The 15546-nt window shown below is 45.5% G+C and overlaps 1 protein-coding gene across 3 annotated transcripts in view; it reads left to right on the top strand.

The window, feature by feature from the left end:
* Nucleotides 1–15546, top strand: part of rbfox3a (RNA binding fox-1 homolog 3a) — a 556640-nt gene that overhangs the window by 499087 nt on the left and 42007 nt on the right. For all 3 annotated transcript variants that reach the window (XM_034571195.1, XM_034571194.1, XM_034571196.1), the window contains one exon: nt 277–330. In XM_034571195.1, coding sequence (XP_034427086.1) covers nt 277–330 — 54 coding nt within the window. The remainder of the gene's footprint in view (nt 1–276; nt 331–15546) is intronic.

The raw sequence follows: 15546 nt of genomic DNA, 5'->3' as shown, positions 1-15546 counted from the left end.
AAAAAAGAAGAAGAAGAGGGCGAGTGGGTTCCAAATTTGTAAAAGTTAATCGATTGGTCAAACAAAATGTAGAAATCAGCACTTTGGTGCAACATATTAAGATGGAAGCAGCAAGGTTGGCATTATGATCCACGGCTTCATGGAGAAATCAAATACTAACATTCATCCTGTGTGTGTGTGTGTGTGTGTGTGTGTGTGTGTGTGTGTGTGTGTGTGTGTGTGTGTGTGTGTGTGTGTGTGTGTGTGTGTGTGTGTTTGTTTGTGTCTCCTGTGCAGGCTGGAAGCTGAATCCAGTAGTTGGAGCCGTATATGGTCCTGAATTTTATGCAGGTAAATAAACACACAGGTCTCAAAAGGAAAATACTGTGAAAAACATACTGTGTTGTAGAATCCAGATGAAGCAGTCTTTACATCTGTGCTTCTTTTTTCAACTTTATTTCCTGTCCTCTTTTCTACCATGTAATGTGTGAAGGAAATGGGTTGGCAATCCACCTTGTGCATTGGTTCAAACCTTAACCAAATCATTAAATCATGAAAAATACATGAAACATTAGTTTGTCCTCACAGTTCCATGGTGCACAGGCAAGAGACAGCAAGCAGGAGACATATACTGCTCAAAAGGTCCAGGAGAGTCACCTGGTCCTCTCTACAGTGAATACAATACACTTGCTAATGTTGCTATCATGCCAATGCATTATATTTATATTCATCTAGGCCAAACTAACAGCTTGTTTTATGGTACAAATGCTAAGACTGACTGCATTTCTTAACTGCTCTACATTTGTGTTTATTAGTCTGAAATCTGTTCATCCCTAGGGGGGTTTACAGGACTCCTCTAAATAACTGTCCTGTTAGAGAGAGGCCACCCATCTCTTTTATTTATCCTTCTCTCTTTTTCTGCTTTCTGCCTCTAAACCCACCAAACAGCAACCCTGGGCCTTCCCTGGATGTTACTAAAAGAGCAACTTGCAGATTAAGTTTGTTATAAAATTCATACATAGCCTTCCTTGAAAATGATTATTTTAAAAAGTTAACCCAGGATTTTATATGTGGAAAGCTTCTGAGCAAACTGAGGAGAATTTCAGCAAAGCTCCGACAAATGGGTTTTTTCCCCAAGATCGTGTCAAATTACTTCACATACACTGTAAAGGAGTCTTCTCAACTGCAAAATGGATAGTTGGTCGTGAGTCTGAGGGGTTGTGTTTTAGGATCATTTGTGATCATTCCGAATTATTGTGTTTGTGCGGGCTGCACAAATTTCAGCGTGTACAGTTTGCTACACAGAAAAATGTGTGGCGCTACCTTCCATGACTGGGTGTGACACGTGCAGGGGAAAGATGGGATTTTACTGCTGGATCTGTCCCAAAAAACGTGGTCGTATGCAGTGCTCTTTTCAGAGAGGAGAATTATGTTCCCGGTGATTTGATAGAGTTAAGGATGGGATATCGAAGCCAGAACCGCACGAGACTGACAGCAAATGCAGTTCTATCAATACACTGCAGTGTTTCATCAGGTGCGCTGTCAGCAGCCCACTCTGGTTCTTCCTCCACTGCTCAACGGGAAATTGATCTGTCCACCGTAAGTCTTGTTTTTCTATTGTTTGCTAGCTTCCAAATTCATCATCATAATGATTTCATCTGCGATAAGTATTAATTATTTGGCAGCCTTGTCCTGTCTGATGATATTTGGACCCAGCCTCAATATTATGTGAAGCCCACCAGCTTATAAGGCTAACAGTAACTAGCATTAGCAATGTATTTTGTAAAACCTACCATTTGTTAAGGCACAATTAGTAATGGTGAAATGCATTTACATAGCTTGGTGACTTTGTTTGCACAGCTTCATACATATGGAATGTATTCTAATGTGGAATGTTTAGTGCTAAGGTTTAGGGAGATACTGCGAGTGATGGTTGAACCGATGCACGTTGCACACAGTCAAACACCATCTGTGCTTCAATTCACATTTACATAATGTAGGATGGCAAAATATTTTAACTTTCAGTATAGTGTATGCTGGTACAACTTCAAGACTAATTAGGACCTAAATAATTGATATTAAATAATATAATTAATGGTAGAATGTAACTTAATACATTTACTCAAGAACTGCATTTGAACTAAACTATTTTGAAGTACTTGTATTCCTTTAAACTACACACAAAACATATGAAGGGTTTATTAAATATTTTTTGATATATTTTTAACCATCCAACAATTTACAGCTAAAATCATAAGATTGGCAAAAAAGGACTTGGAAATTGTTTGGCTAATTGTTTACCATGTGTACAAAGGTTCCGTCTACTCAAATGCCTTTCCTTTTAATTATTTTATAATTTTAATGTAATCGTAATAATTTTGAGGTTTGAACTGACAAAACAAACATGAATGTTTCAGTCTGGGCAAATTTAATTAAAACATCTCAGACCAACTCTCAGCAGAAACTATTTTGAACTTATGTAAATATAGATGTTATGACAGGTCTGTTTCATTGGATTGTACGGTTTATCTAATAGAGTTGCAACTGATTGCTTATTGTTGCACAAATGTATAAGGTAGACCTCTTTTTTCATCCCTGCTGTCCAGGTATGGCACAAGATTGTCAGTGTGGGGACTGACAGAAATGTCTGATAATTGAATATCAACTCCAAATATAGAACATACTCCTTGATTGAGGATAGAAACAACAAGGTTTTGGATCCTCGTATTTTCCAGGTAAAGTAACGTAATCAGAAACATTCGTAAGTTGCACCTTTATCACTAACAAGGGTACCAATATGACTCAACAATGTGTTTTACAGAGGTCAGAGGTCCCAAGCAGCAGCTGGTGTGTAGTCGAGGGTCTAAATCACAACACTGAGTTCCTTAACAACCAACACATACAAGCGTCAGCCCTCAGCACATATAGAAATTGCCAGCTACACACAAGAACACAGTCATCTACATACAAACTTATTACATACACAATATTTACAGCTAAAGGTACATTTTAACATTATAATTAGGGTGTCTTGTCCCATTCTTTAAGTTGTGTTCAGAAGTACAAAGACATTTGTTTGTTGGAAGTTTGTACACTCTGTTGATGTTGGTGGTTTCATTTAGGTTTGCTGTTCTTCATAATTACACAGTATGTGGCTGAAAAATTGGTCCAATATTCAATGTGTTTATTCTTTCAAAATGTAACAAAATGCTGACAAATGCTTTTGTTGTTATTGCCAGAGCACAGACAGTAAATATGTGTTCATGCAGGATCAACGGTAGTTATTGAACTGGAGATTGTCGCAACTTCAACAGCAGTACTGACGGATGTCCAGCAGTTGTCTTCACAGTATCAGATCTTTTCACTGAGGGCATTTCACTCCCTCGTCCTGCACTTTGTACCAAAGCACACTTGGTTCTCCTTCATTGGGATGTAAAGCTGGTACATTTTATGTGATGAACACCTAGAGCTAAAAGTAATAGTCGTGTAACACAGAAGTAAAAAAAATCTTTGATTCAAATGGGTTGGAATAAACACCCGCAAAACACCTCAGTATTACACAATACAATTCAGCAGGTTTATCCTGAATGAATTTGGTTTATCGTACCACAAACTGAAGACCCAGCAAATTAACATAGGTCGAGGATGCTGGAAGCAGGATTACTGATAGGGCTGCAGCACCCCCTTCTGCCGAGAGGATGTAATGTTGCACTACTGCACTGCATTCAATATGACAGCATTGTCTTTACTTTATCTGAGCACATCCAGCTCTGACTGACTTCCAGCATCCCTTACATGAATTTGAACTCTCACCTCAGTGTAACCTTCATGAAGAGAGAATAGACTGCAGGGCTGCTGTATTAGACTGCATTAGTATGAGCCAGGTGTATTTAATCAACTGGGATAGTTAATGGCACTCTTTATTTGTTTTGAGTGTGTCTTATGTGTTTGAATTGCATAATAAAATTGTACTACAGGCTTCTCTTGGCAGCCCTGAATTTGAACAGTAATGGCAGCCATTGTGTTGCTCGAACCAGTTATGGTGAGGTGCGATGTGGGGTTCGCTACCAAAGGTTCTGCAAAGGTGGCCAGGTAGTCCACCCTAATAAGGAGAAGCCATCATATGGTTAGCACCCTCAGTCCCTAAATATTATGTGTTTGAGTCAGTTATAGTATCACTGAATGTGCTCGGAAGGTTTTTTTTCTTACCCCAGCAGCCCTCATGGAGTCTCTGAAAGAGATACTCCAGGTCACCACAGGCTCTACGAGAGAGCAGTGTCCTCTTGTCCTCCATGGCACCTGCCCCCCTTCCCACATCCTGCCAAAAGATCATCAAAGATGAGGCAGTTGGGCAGTATCTTGCTTAAGCTGATAAGAAAAAAACAATTCTAATCTTCTATTCTATTTGGTGTCCTGTTTAAACACAAACATTTACAGTGCAAGTGGAAAAAGTAAATAGAAACTTGGATTTAATAACTGGTTCACCTTCCGAAAAAATCATCAGTAGCTACAGATTACATTTGCACAAGAGGAATTTTGGACCATTCTTCCTACAGAGCTGAATATGGCTGACCTCAGCAGTCTTCTCTTATTCTTAGGATGTCTGGTGTTAACAGGTGGCCCGGATTGGGCCAACCCAGAAGGTAGATTTTCTTGGTTTAATTCTGTCATTCTGATTTACTTAGATATTTAGGGTCATTATCCTGCTTCAGCTGGTGAACAGCCACCTCATTCTTTAGTAAAACCCCTTGGTAAACATTGAAATTCATCTTCCCGTCAATGATGTCCAGCTGTTCAGGCCCAGATCCCCTCACTTTAACACTGAGTCCTGACTGTGAGCATCTCGTGTTGTACTGAGCACAAAATGTTGACGAATCATTTTTCATGATGTTTAAATGCAGCCTCATAAACTCTGGAGCGAATCAAACAAACACTAAGTTACTTCATGTATTGATCAGGTCCTGATAACTAGTGATGAGTGTTTATTAGTTCAAGTGAGAGCAGAGTGGAGGAGGACACAGAAACTCCAGCTTGGTACAAACCAACTGCAACTTCTGCTCTGATCACTGAGCAGCTTTGACCAGAGAAACTCGTTCTTTTCACTGTTTCCACTGTTCTTCAACTGAGTCACTTACCGGCTGCTTCACGTGAACGAGATCTGATCTCACTGCGTGTGTCACTCTGAGCGAATACGGTGTGTGTGTGCGCTGTCTGGGAGCACACACACACACACACATTTTGTCTCGCTTCTGGTATTTCACATGAAAGGCCTGATACGATGATGTCAAAAATGAACGTAAACATTCATCAAATCGTTCAGTTCATCGTTCACGAAAAATATGAACGCGTCAATGAAAGTAACACTGTACAGGGAGCCGGTGCAGAGGGGCTGAAGAGCCGCATGCGCCTCCGCAGCTGTGGGTTTCCGACCCCTGGCCTAAGGCAATGTATTTTATTTTTTACAGATCAAGAACTATTCAAAAGTCACAAATCTTTACAAATTCAGCAGAAGACAGTATATATTGAACTACAGAGCAGGCATTTTCAGCAGTTGCCGGAAGCTCTACAGACGTACTCGTCTGCATTTCATTCAGGGGCAGGGACCCAGCCAGAGTGAGCACAGCCCAACCACAGCAAGACCAAGCCCGGGGGGAAGCACCCAGCCCGCCTGCACAGCCCTGCAGGCCCAGCCAGAGCGCATGTAGCCACAGGCAATGTCAGTTGGTAAGCAACATCCAAGCAACATTTTGACACCTGGGGCACTTGGCTGCGGTTGCAACGCGGAGCGGCTGCTTGTCGTGGTTTTCCACACAGGGAGCTCGTCTACTGCGGAGCTGCTTGGTGTGGTTTCTAGCATAACTACTGTATTTCCTTGTGTAAATTGGAATATGTACCCAACTAAATGCCAGGACTTTATGGTATGAAGCTGTGCATCTTCCGGTCTTTAGATAACAGTGTCTTTAGGCCTCTCAATTACTCACCAATTCATCATCATGAATGATCATGACGGATATGATGATGATCAAAATAGTCGAGTCCCCTCCTGCACGTGGTGCCCTATGCACAGCGTGTGGTGGGTGCAACGGCCACCTTGTTTTTTCAAGGTATGTTTCATATCAGAGACATGGCTGGAGACCAGTGTACCTGACTGTACCGTCACTCCGTCAAGTTACTCCATCGACCGGCACGACAGAAGGAAGAACTCAGGCAAGTCTAGAGGTGGGGGTGTGTGCTTCAAGGTTAAGTCTTTGTGGGCCATGGATGTCAGTGTTTTAAGAACGCACTGCTCTTCCGTTCTGGAGCTGCTGACCATCAAAGTTCGACCCTTCTACCTCCCCAGAGAGTTCAGCTCAGACATCTCACAGCTGTTTACAACCATCCTCAAGTGGATAAATCTTTAGCTCTGGAGAAGCTGTATTGGATTATAAATGGACTGGAAAACTCTTACCCTAAGGCCATTTTCATTATTTTGAAAGACGGTCCTTCAAAACGGTCAACCCCCGCAAAGCCCCGGGGACGGATGGCATCCCATGCTGTGCGCTCAGGGTGTGCGCTGATCAACTGGCAGGTGTCCACCAACATCTTCAGCCTCTCTCTGAGACAGTCCGCGGTCCCCCACCCCCTTCAAGGCATCCATTATTGTTATTGTTTGCCTACAGATCGAACAGGTCCACAGATGTCGCCATCGCCTTGGCAACCCACACAGCGCTCAGCCACCTGGACTACTTCTTAAGGGAATACATATGTGAGAATGCTCTATGTTGATACAGCTCAGCGTTCATCACCATTATTTCCTCAAAACTTGTCTCAAAGCTCATTGATCTTGGCCTGGAGACCTCCATTTGCAGTTAGATATATGACTTCCTGACAGGAAGGCCCCAGGTGGTGAGAATTGGCAGTCACATCTCCTCCCAGCTGATCCTCAACATGGGCGAACCTCAGGGCTGTGTGCTCAGTCCCCCCCTGTATTTCCTATTGACCAATGACTGCACAGCCAAGCACAGCTCCAACACCATCATTAAGTTCACCGACGACACGACCATCCTGGGCCTCATCACAAACAACGACGAGATGGCCTACAGAGAGGAGGTCACTGACAAGCTGGTGCAAGGAAAACAACCTCTCTCTCAATGTCTATAAATCGAAGGAGATGATTGTGGATTACAAAAAACAGCAGGGAGGTAGACATCCCCCCCTATATACATCGGCGATGCTGAAATTGAGAGGGTCAGCAGCTTAAGGTTCCTCGGCGTACACATCACGGAGGACCTCTCCTGGACACTTCAAACAGACACCACGGTCAAGAAAGCTCGTCAGCAGTTCGTTTTACTTAGGCATGAACGCCAGCATGTACAGATCTCCGCAGCCAGGGTTCTCACCCGTACTAAGCCCTGGCAGCACATCACGCCGACCGGCATTCATCTCCACTGGCTCATGGCCGCATCAACTACAAATCCCTCCATGCTCTAGCCCTACCATATTTAGCCGACCTCCTCCAACCCTACACTCCACTCAGAAGGTTACGGTCCTCAAACTTAGGTTTGCTCTCCCTCCCCAACACCAAATTACGAACTTTTGGAGACCGAGCTTTCTGTGTCGCAACCCCCACCCTCTGGAACTCTCTACCTGCTGAACTACGCAACGCTGAATCACTCGACATTTTCAAAAAACTCCTCAAGCACCACCTCTTCACTAAGGCCCATGTTGGTGTGAATTTGATCAGGAAAGCCCAAAGGTAATATCATTACATTTGGCACAAACATTCACTTGGACTGACAAATTGTCTAATTTGATTTTGGAAGTCAAAGGTTAAAATCACAATGGCCCTACAAACTATGTTTATGTTTTTCTTGAACATGACATCTTAAGGGAATGTCTTAAAATTTGGAACAAACCGTCACTTTATGTGACCCAGAGCTTTGTGCACAGTTCTGCCTTTCTCATGTTAAAGTCTTCATCCAGCCACTAAACTGTTAAACTAAACATATTCACTGAACTAATGTCAGAGGTCCATATGTCCGTGGTTAAATTATGTCACGTTTGTATCAATCAGACTATAAAAGTGTGTGAGGTCTAAAAATCTGTGCCTGAACAAGTAAAGACCAGGAACCTGACCTGGATCCCTCTAACATTTGAAAGCTGGGACCCAGACCAGTGCAGAACCAAGAAAAGCTGGACCCGAACCTGACCGGGAGACACAGACCCGATCAGCACTGATTTCACATCTAATTGCTTCGACAAGTTAATGTGAATTCACAAATTGTTAAAACCAAACTCTGCCTTTGTCAGGGTGTGGGGGGCAGTTGGACCCAGACGCAGAGTTTAAACTTAAAAAAGTATAATTTTAATCAAAACGAATCTTTAACAAACCAAACTGGGAGCACAAAGGAAGAAAATACAGGAAGCTTACACGGGGGGGTGCAGAGGTGCAGAGGCTCAGGAGACACGGGATACAGAAGTACAGGGATAGCAGGGCAGGAGATCCGGACAGGAGGACAGGACAGGTATACACGAGAACACATACAACGACGATCCGACAAGGACAAAGGGAAGAACCGAGGCTTAAATACAGACACACAGGAAAGGCAGGGGCAATTTGACACAGGTGTAACACATGAGGACTGGTGCAGACAATCACAGACAGGAAGTGAAGAAAGAACACACAAGCAACAGAGACTACAAAATAAAACACGAAACAGAACACGGAGTGTGAAAACATGAAACAGGAGGAGATACTAAATAACTGAAAACACCTTGGAAATGGTGGAAACTAAGCACTGGAAAATATTAAACCCTGACAGTACCCCCCCCTCAAGGGCCGAATTCTAGACGGCCCAAAACTCGCACTTAGACGGGAGGGAGGAGGGGGGATCCGGAGGAGGGATTCCTGGACAGAGCACCGGGGCTCGGGCGGGCGGCGCGGAGGCCGGTCAGGGGCAGAGAACAGAGTCTCGGGCGGGCGGCGCGGTGGCCGATCAGGGACCGAGAACAAAGATTCCGGCGGGCGGCACCGTGGCCTCTCAGGAACAGAGAAGGGCTCAGGGGGACTGCACCGTGGCCGATCAGGAACAGAGTACAGGGGCTCAGGAGGACGGCACCTTGGCCGATCAGGAACAGAGTACAGGGGCTCAGAAGGACGGCACCTTGGCCGATCAGGAACAGAGTACAGGGGCTCAGGAGGACGGCACCTTGGCCGATCAGGAACAGAGTACAGGGGCTCAGGAGGACGGCACCTTGGCCGATCAGGAACAGAGTACAGGGGCTCAGGAGGACGGCACCTTGGCCGATCAGGAACAGAGTACAGGGGCTCAGAAGGACGGCACCGTGGCCGATCAGGAACAGAGTACAGGGGCTCAGGAGGACGGCACCTTGGCCGATCAGGAACAGAGTACAGGGGCTCAGGAGGACGGCACCTTGGCCGATCAGGAACAGAGTACAGGGGCTCAGGAGGACGGCACCTTGGCCGCTCAGGAACAGAAGGGTTCAGGGGGACGGCACCGTGGCCGATCAGGAACAGAGTACAGGGGCTCAGGAGGACGGCACCTTGGCCGCTCAGGGACAGAGTACAGGGGCTCAGGGGGACGGCCCCGTGGCCGATCAGGAACAGAGTACAGAGACTCGGGCGGACGGCACCGTGGCCGCCCAGGAACCGAGAACAAGGGCTCAGGTGGACGACCCGGAGGCCGGTCAGAGGCGAAGCACGGAGCCTCAGGCGGTGACCGCCGCTTCTGCAGCTGTCCCGAAACATGAAGGGGCGCAGACCTCAGCCCTGGACGTGGGGCAGGAACCAGAGTCGCAGCTGCCGGGAACCCCGACGCCGGAACAGGAGTGGCGTCTGCCGGGACCCCCCAGCGCAGAACAGGAACTGGGACTGGCGTGGTTGCTGCCGGGACCCCCAACGCCGGAACAGGAGTGGCGTCTGCCGGGACCATCCGACGCAGAACAGGAACTTGAAGAAGCACTGCGAGGACCCCCGACGTCGGAACAGGAGTGACGTCAGCCGGGATTCTCCGGCGCGGGACAGGAACTGGAAGAGACGCTGCGAGGATCCCCGACGTCGGAACAGGAGTGACGTCAGCCGGGATTCTCCGGCGCGGGACAGGGACTGGAGGAGACGCTGCGAGGATCCCTGACGTCGGAACAGGAGTGACGTCAGTCGGGACCCTCCGGCTCGGGACAGGAACTGAAGGAGACGCTGCGAGGATCCCCGACGTCGGAACAGGAGTGACGTCAGCCGGGATTCTCCGGCGCGGGACAGGGACTGGAGGAGACGCTGCGAGGATCCCTGACGTCGGAACAGGAGTGACGTCAGTCGGGACCCTCGGGCGCGGGACAGGAACTGAAGGAGACGCTGCGAGGATCCCCGACGTCGGAACAGGAGTGACGTCAGCCGGGATTCTCCGGCGCGGGACAGGAACTGAAGGAGACGCTGCGAGGATCCCCGACGTCGGAACAGGAGTGACGTCAGCCGGGATTCTCCGGCGCGGGACAGGAACTGAAGGAGACGCTGCGAGGATCCCCGACGTCGGAACAGGAGTAACGTCAGCCGGGATTCTCCGGCGCGGGACAGGGACTGGAGGAGACGCTGCGAGGATCCCCGACGTCGGAACAGGAGTGACGTCAGTCGGGACCCTCCGGCGCGGAACAGGAGTGAACTGCGACCCAGCCAGGACGGGGGAAGGCTGCGGTCCAGCCAGGACAGGGGAAGGCTGTGGCTCAGCCAGGACAGGGGAAAGCTGTGGCTCAGCCAGGACTGGAGGTGAGGGGTTCCTGTTGTGGGCGCCCCCTCTCCGACGTCTGCCACCCCCAGCAGAGACTTTCTCCCTAAGGCTGCGGGGTCCTCCAAACGCCAGGCGGCTTCCCACGTATGGGTTTGTGGATGGGGCTGGAGGGTGGTGCCTGTGAACAGGCCAGAGAGGAGGGGGGTTCCTGCTCCGACATCTGCCACCCACAGCAGAAGCTTTCTGGAGGCTGCGGGGTCCTCCCCGAGCCAGGCGGCTTCCCACGTACGGGTTTGAGGATGGGACTGGAGGGTTGAGGAATTCTTTAAGTCTGTCCCTCACCTCCACGAGGTACGGGACGAAATGGCTCACCCAAGGGCGGTCTCTCAGCCATGCCTCCACAACAGAGATCTCCTCCAGGGTCTCTGCTTGGTGCTGGGTGCCCGGTGAACCCAGCTTGTCCACCAGACAATCCAAATAATAAACTTGTTTGTAAAAAAAACTAATCTCTGCTGGGTCCATATCTTAGGTCGGATCGTTCTGTCACGGTGTGGGGGGCAGTTGGACCCAGACGCAGAGTTTAAACTTAAAAAGGTATAATTTTAATCAAAACGAATCTTTAACAAACCAAACTGGGAGCACAAAGGAAGAAAATACAGGAAGCTTACACGGGGGGGTGCAGAGGTGCAGGAGACACGGGATACAGAAGTACAGGGATAGCAGGGCAGGAGATCCGGACAGGAGGACAGGACAGGTATACACGAGAACACATACGACGACGATCCGACAAGGACAAAGGGAAGAACCGAGGCTTAAATACAGACACACAGGAAAGGCAGGGGCAATTTGACACAGGTGTAACACATGAGGACTGGTGCAGACAATCACAGACAGGAAGTGAAGAAAGAACACACAAGCAACAGAGACTACAAAATAAAACACGAAACAGAACACGGAGTGTGAAAACATGAAACAGGAGGAGATACTAAATAACTGAAAACACCTTGGAAATGGTGGAAACTAAGCACTGGAAAATATTAAACCCTGACAGCCTTACCAAATGTAACATTAGCAGCCTTCCCTAACCCATGCCTGTTTGGGATGCATATAATCCTTTTGTAAAATACAACCAGGTCTTCTGATACTCCTCTGGCATAACTTAATCTACTTAATATACTCATGATTTCAGATTAGAAATCGGTTTATTGTCACCCTGAAGGGTGGCAAATGTAACTTGTTTTCGGCTTTGAATTGTGTTGCACACAAACACAGGACTTTCATCAGTGTTGTCTGACATGGCCGGGGCCGGGACTTCTCAGCTCCACTTGGTTATTACACAGAAATAATCTTAAACACACCCGGGACCTGCGATAATAGATTGGGACAAAAATAACTATAAAACAAGGATCTCAACCCATACAGGTCATGTGTTGGTTCTCGGGTCGTGGGGTTTGGGTGGACCCCTGAAGACATCTAATACCTCTGAAATGTACTGGTGGTTTATTAGTTGACAAAACCCCAGTCTTCCACCACAGAAAAAGGTTGGTCATCAAAGGCTCTACGATTGCTTCAGCCTTTTTGCTGTCTCTCGTGACGGTTTTCAAGTGGCTTTTGAATGGAAACATTCGCTGTCCATTTCTCCATTTCTTCTTTTTTTCCTAAATGCTCGCTGCTGTGGTGGCTTCCAAACAGCTTTGCTGTAGTGACGATCTTTCAGGTGACTTATAAGATTTGTTGTGTTAAAACTTGCAGTCTCAAGAGAGTCTTCTCTCCTCTCAGAATCAAGTACAGTACAGTCCAATGCTTCCCCCCACTGGTGTAGTAATGTCATTGCAATTATCATCTTAAAATTCATTATTGGATTAATACAAAAATAAAAAACATTCCCTTCATCGACCAATGATTTAATGGCCCAGATAACTATTGTAGAAGCATATGGAAGGTAAAAGGAAGAGGTGGTAAAGCACTGCTTATGCTGTGGCAAGGTGGGAGGGGGCTCCACTATAACTCACAAGAGAGGTTATGTATGGGCTGGGAAATTATTGCAGATAATTCAAAACCATGGGTAGCCCAGTATGTTTCCTAGTTACATTTTTGTATACGGCCACCTGCCTAGTTAGCAAAAGAACATGGCAGCTGTAAAAATTGTTCCCTCCGAAACGCATGTCCATGCCTAGCCCGATAGAGATATTTGTGATGTTATACTTTTGTTACATTGTTTATCTGTTTATATTATATTAAATAGATCAGCTTTGCTTGATAACACAAATTAGGGCGGGGTTAGAGCAGTCGTCCTCGAACCAGAAGGGCGGCGGTTCGATCCTAGTCTTCCCCAGTTCGCATGCTGAAGTGTCCTTGGGCAAGATACTGAACCCCAAATAGACCCTCCTCATAAAGAAAGAACCACATGCACACACACCCTATTTCATCTCTACTCCAGTGTTGATATTATTATACCTTAAGCGTGACACCAATAAATTTGGCTATCAGAAAAATATTTAATATGAATATTGAAAATATTCATATTAAATGATAACTTTAATTGACAATAAAGCTACCTCGGGGCACCACCCTTCAAAGGAAGGGAAAAGATAGCCAATTTATTGATTAAGTCTCTAAGTACTATCTACAAATTTGGAACTCTTAAGTACTAACTACAAAATTGGAACTCTGGTTAATAATTAAATTAATAACTTTAACCAAAATTACCACATCAATAGCTAGCAGGTTGAAGGATATGGAGTTCTTGACAGTGTAGAGGTTGGCAAAATTCACACTTATGCAACATTAATGAAGACAACATTTGTTAAAGAAAAACGTTTATTATGAAGATAATAAAAGTATGAACACAAACGAACTAAAGGTGGACTTACGATATACAGATGCACATGTGTGTATGCGTGTGTGTGATTGTATTCTTCAAAATGGTGGCTGGTCACTATGAAGACAAAAGAACACATGGAATAGTGCAGTCATGTGGCTGAGATCACATGTATGTGTTAAGTTTGGGGAGATGTGTGTGTGAGGTGTTGGTGCCAGGTTAGAGAAAGTAGTTAGTTACATGCAAAGAACATCTGTAAAAAGCATAACATAACTAACATTAACTTTCAAATAACGTATTACCAAATATCACAACAACACAAATCAAACTTATAAACATCACATGAATAGAAGTCATCAGTCCTGTACATAGCCTAGTGTAATTAATAAGCCCAGTTATGTTACCAGTTCATGAAAAGGGGAAAAATGTCCAGTGAAGTGGACTTGCGTGTTGTGGCTCCTGTTATTGTGCATCTGCTGCTCAGACCGTGTCTCGTGGCCAATTCGTGCTGATGTTCTTAGGCAGCCTCTCGCGTCGCTGCCTTATGGAAGGTTTTACAAGTCTGCTTCGGGCAGTAGAAAAAAGCAATACCCACCTCTCCTCCTGGAGAAGTGAGTAGAAAGAGAGAGAAAAGAGGGGGAACTGGGCTTTTATAGGCCTGGTGACCTCATGGGTCATGGGGCACACAGTGACCAATAGTGGTTGAAAGTTGTGTCCAGGGGCAGTTTTAACACCTGGGTGTGAAGTTGAAGCACCCTGGGAGACTGAGTTCTGGAGGCTCTCCTTCTCAAGAACAAAGAAGACATGCAGGCTTTGGCTAAACATGTGGGCCTAACTATTCTTCACAAATACTAGGTCCCAACACCAGAAACCCTTATTTCATCACTACATTATCATACACATAACTTTAACTGCATTATGTTATGTCTGTCTTTTCATTATGTACATATATCTGTGTTTCTTGTCTATCTTGTACGTCACTTTCTGTTATCACCATTTCATTAATAAAATTAAAAATATATATATATAAATAAATAATGTATTGCGTTCAAACAGGATAATAAGAGGAAATAACAATATAAAGTGCATATTGATTGTAATTAATGAAGTGACACATTCAAAACTCTGCAAATGCCAAAAGAAAAGAAAAAAAAGAAGAAAGAGCTACACATAGATGCACTGTATGAATGTGTGGGTGAATGTAAAACTGTACTGTAAATCACTTTAAGTGGTCCTCAGGACAAGACAAACGCTATTTCAATCAGGAGCAACTTCGGTTCAACGTTTTAACAGTATTTATTGACATGCGCACAGAAAGTGATGTTAATGTTAAAGTCTTTTGGCATTTTAGACCCCTATGTGATGCCATCGGGATTAGATGGGGGTGAAAAAGAACGTAGTACAGGAATTCCCCCCGGGGTCTAGACACTGGTGGTGGTTCAATCAGTCACTCAATCAAATTCTATTTGTATAGCCCATATTCACGTATCACAATTTGCCTCATAGGGCTTTAACAAGGTGCGACAACCTCTGTCCTTAACCCTCAACAAGAGTAAGGAAAAACTACCCAAAAGAAACCCTATAAACAGGGTAAAAAGAAGGTAGAAACCTCAGAGAGAGCCACATGTGAGGGATCCCTCTCCCAGGACGGACAGAAGTGCAATAGTATTAGAAAGAGTATTAACAACATTGATTAGTTAAACAGTTTGTAACATAATGGAAAGTAAAGTTATTGTCTATAATGTTCAAGTATCTGAGTAGACATATTGTATATCAAGTAGTCTTGTTGGAAATAATAGTCCACTATCAGTTGTCACCACGATGAGGATCCACCACCACAATCAGATGCCACCATAATCCACAATCCATCGTCATGATCCACTGACACTATTGTGATACTGCTCCTGCAGTGTCATCCAAGTGTCCGTAAGCCCCCACATTCATATTAGACTCAAAATGGCATCATTTACCCCGTGTTTTAGCCTAAATGTCCGCTGCTATCCTCCTACCTGGAGCCGCATTTAT

Source organism: Hippoglossus hippoglossus, chromosome 19 (assembly GCF_009819705.1).
Source record: "Hippoglossus hippoglossus isolate fHipHip1 chromosome 19, fHipHip1.pri, whole genome shotgun sequence".
Taxonomy (NCBI): domain Eukaryota; kingdom Metazoa; phylum Chordata; class Actinopteri; order Pleuronectiformes; family Pleuronectidae; genus Hippoglossus; species Hippoglossus hippoglossus.
Note: the sequence above shows the minus strand (reverse complement) of the source record. Positions and strands in the feature narration are given on the sequence as shown.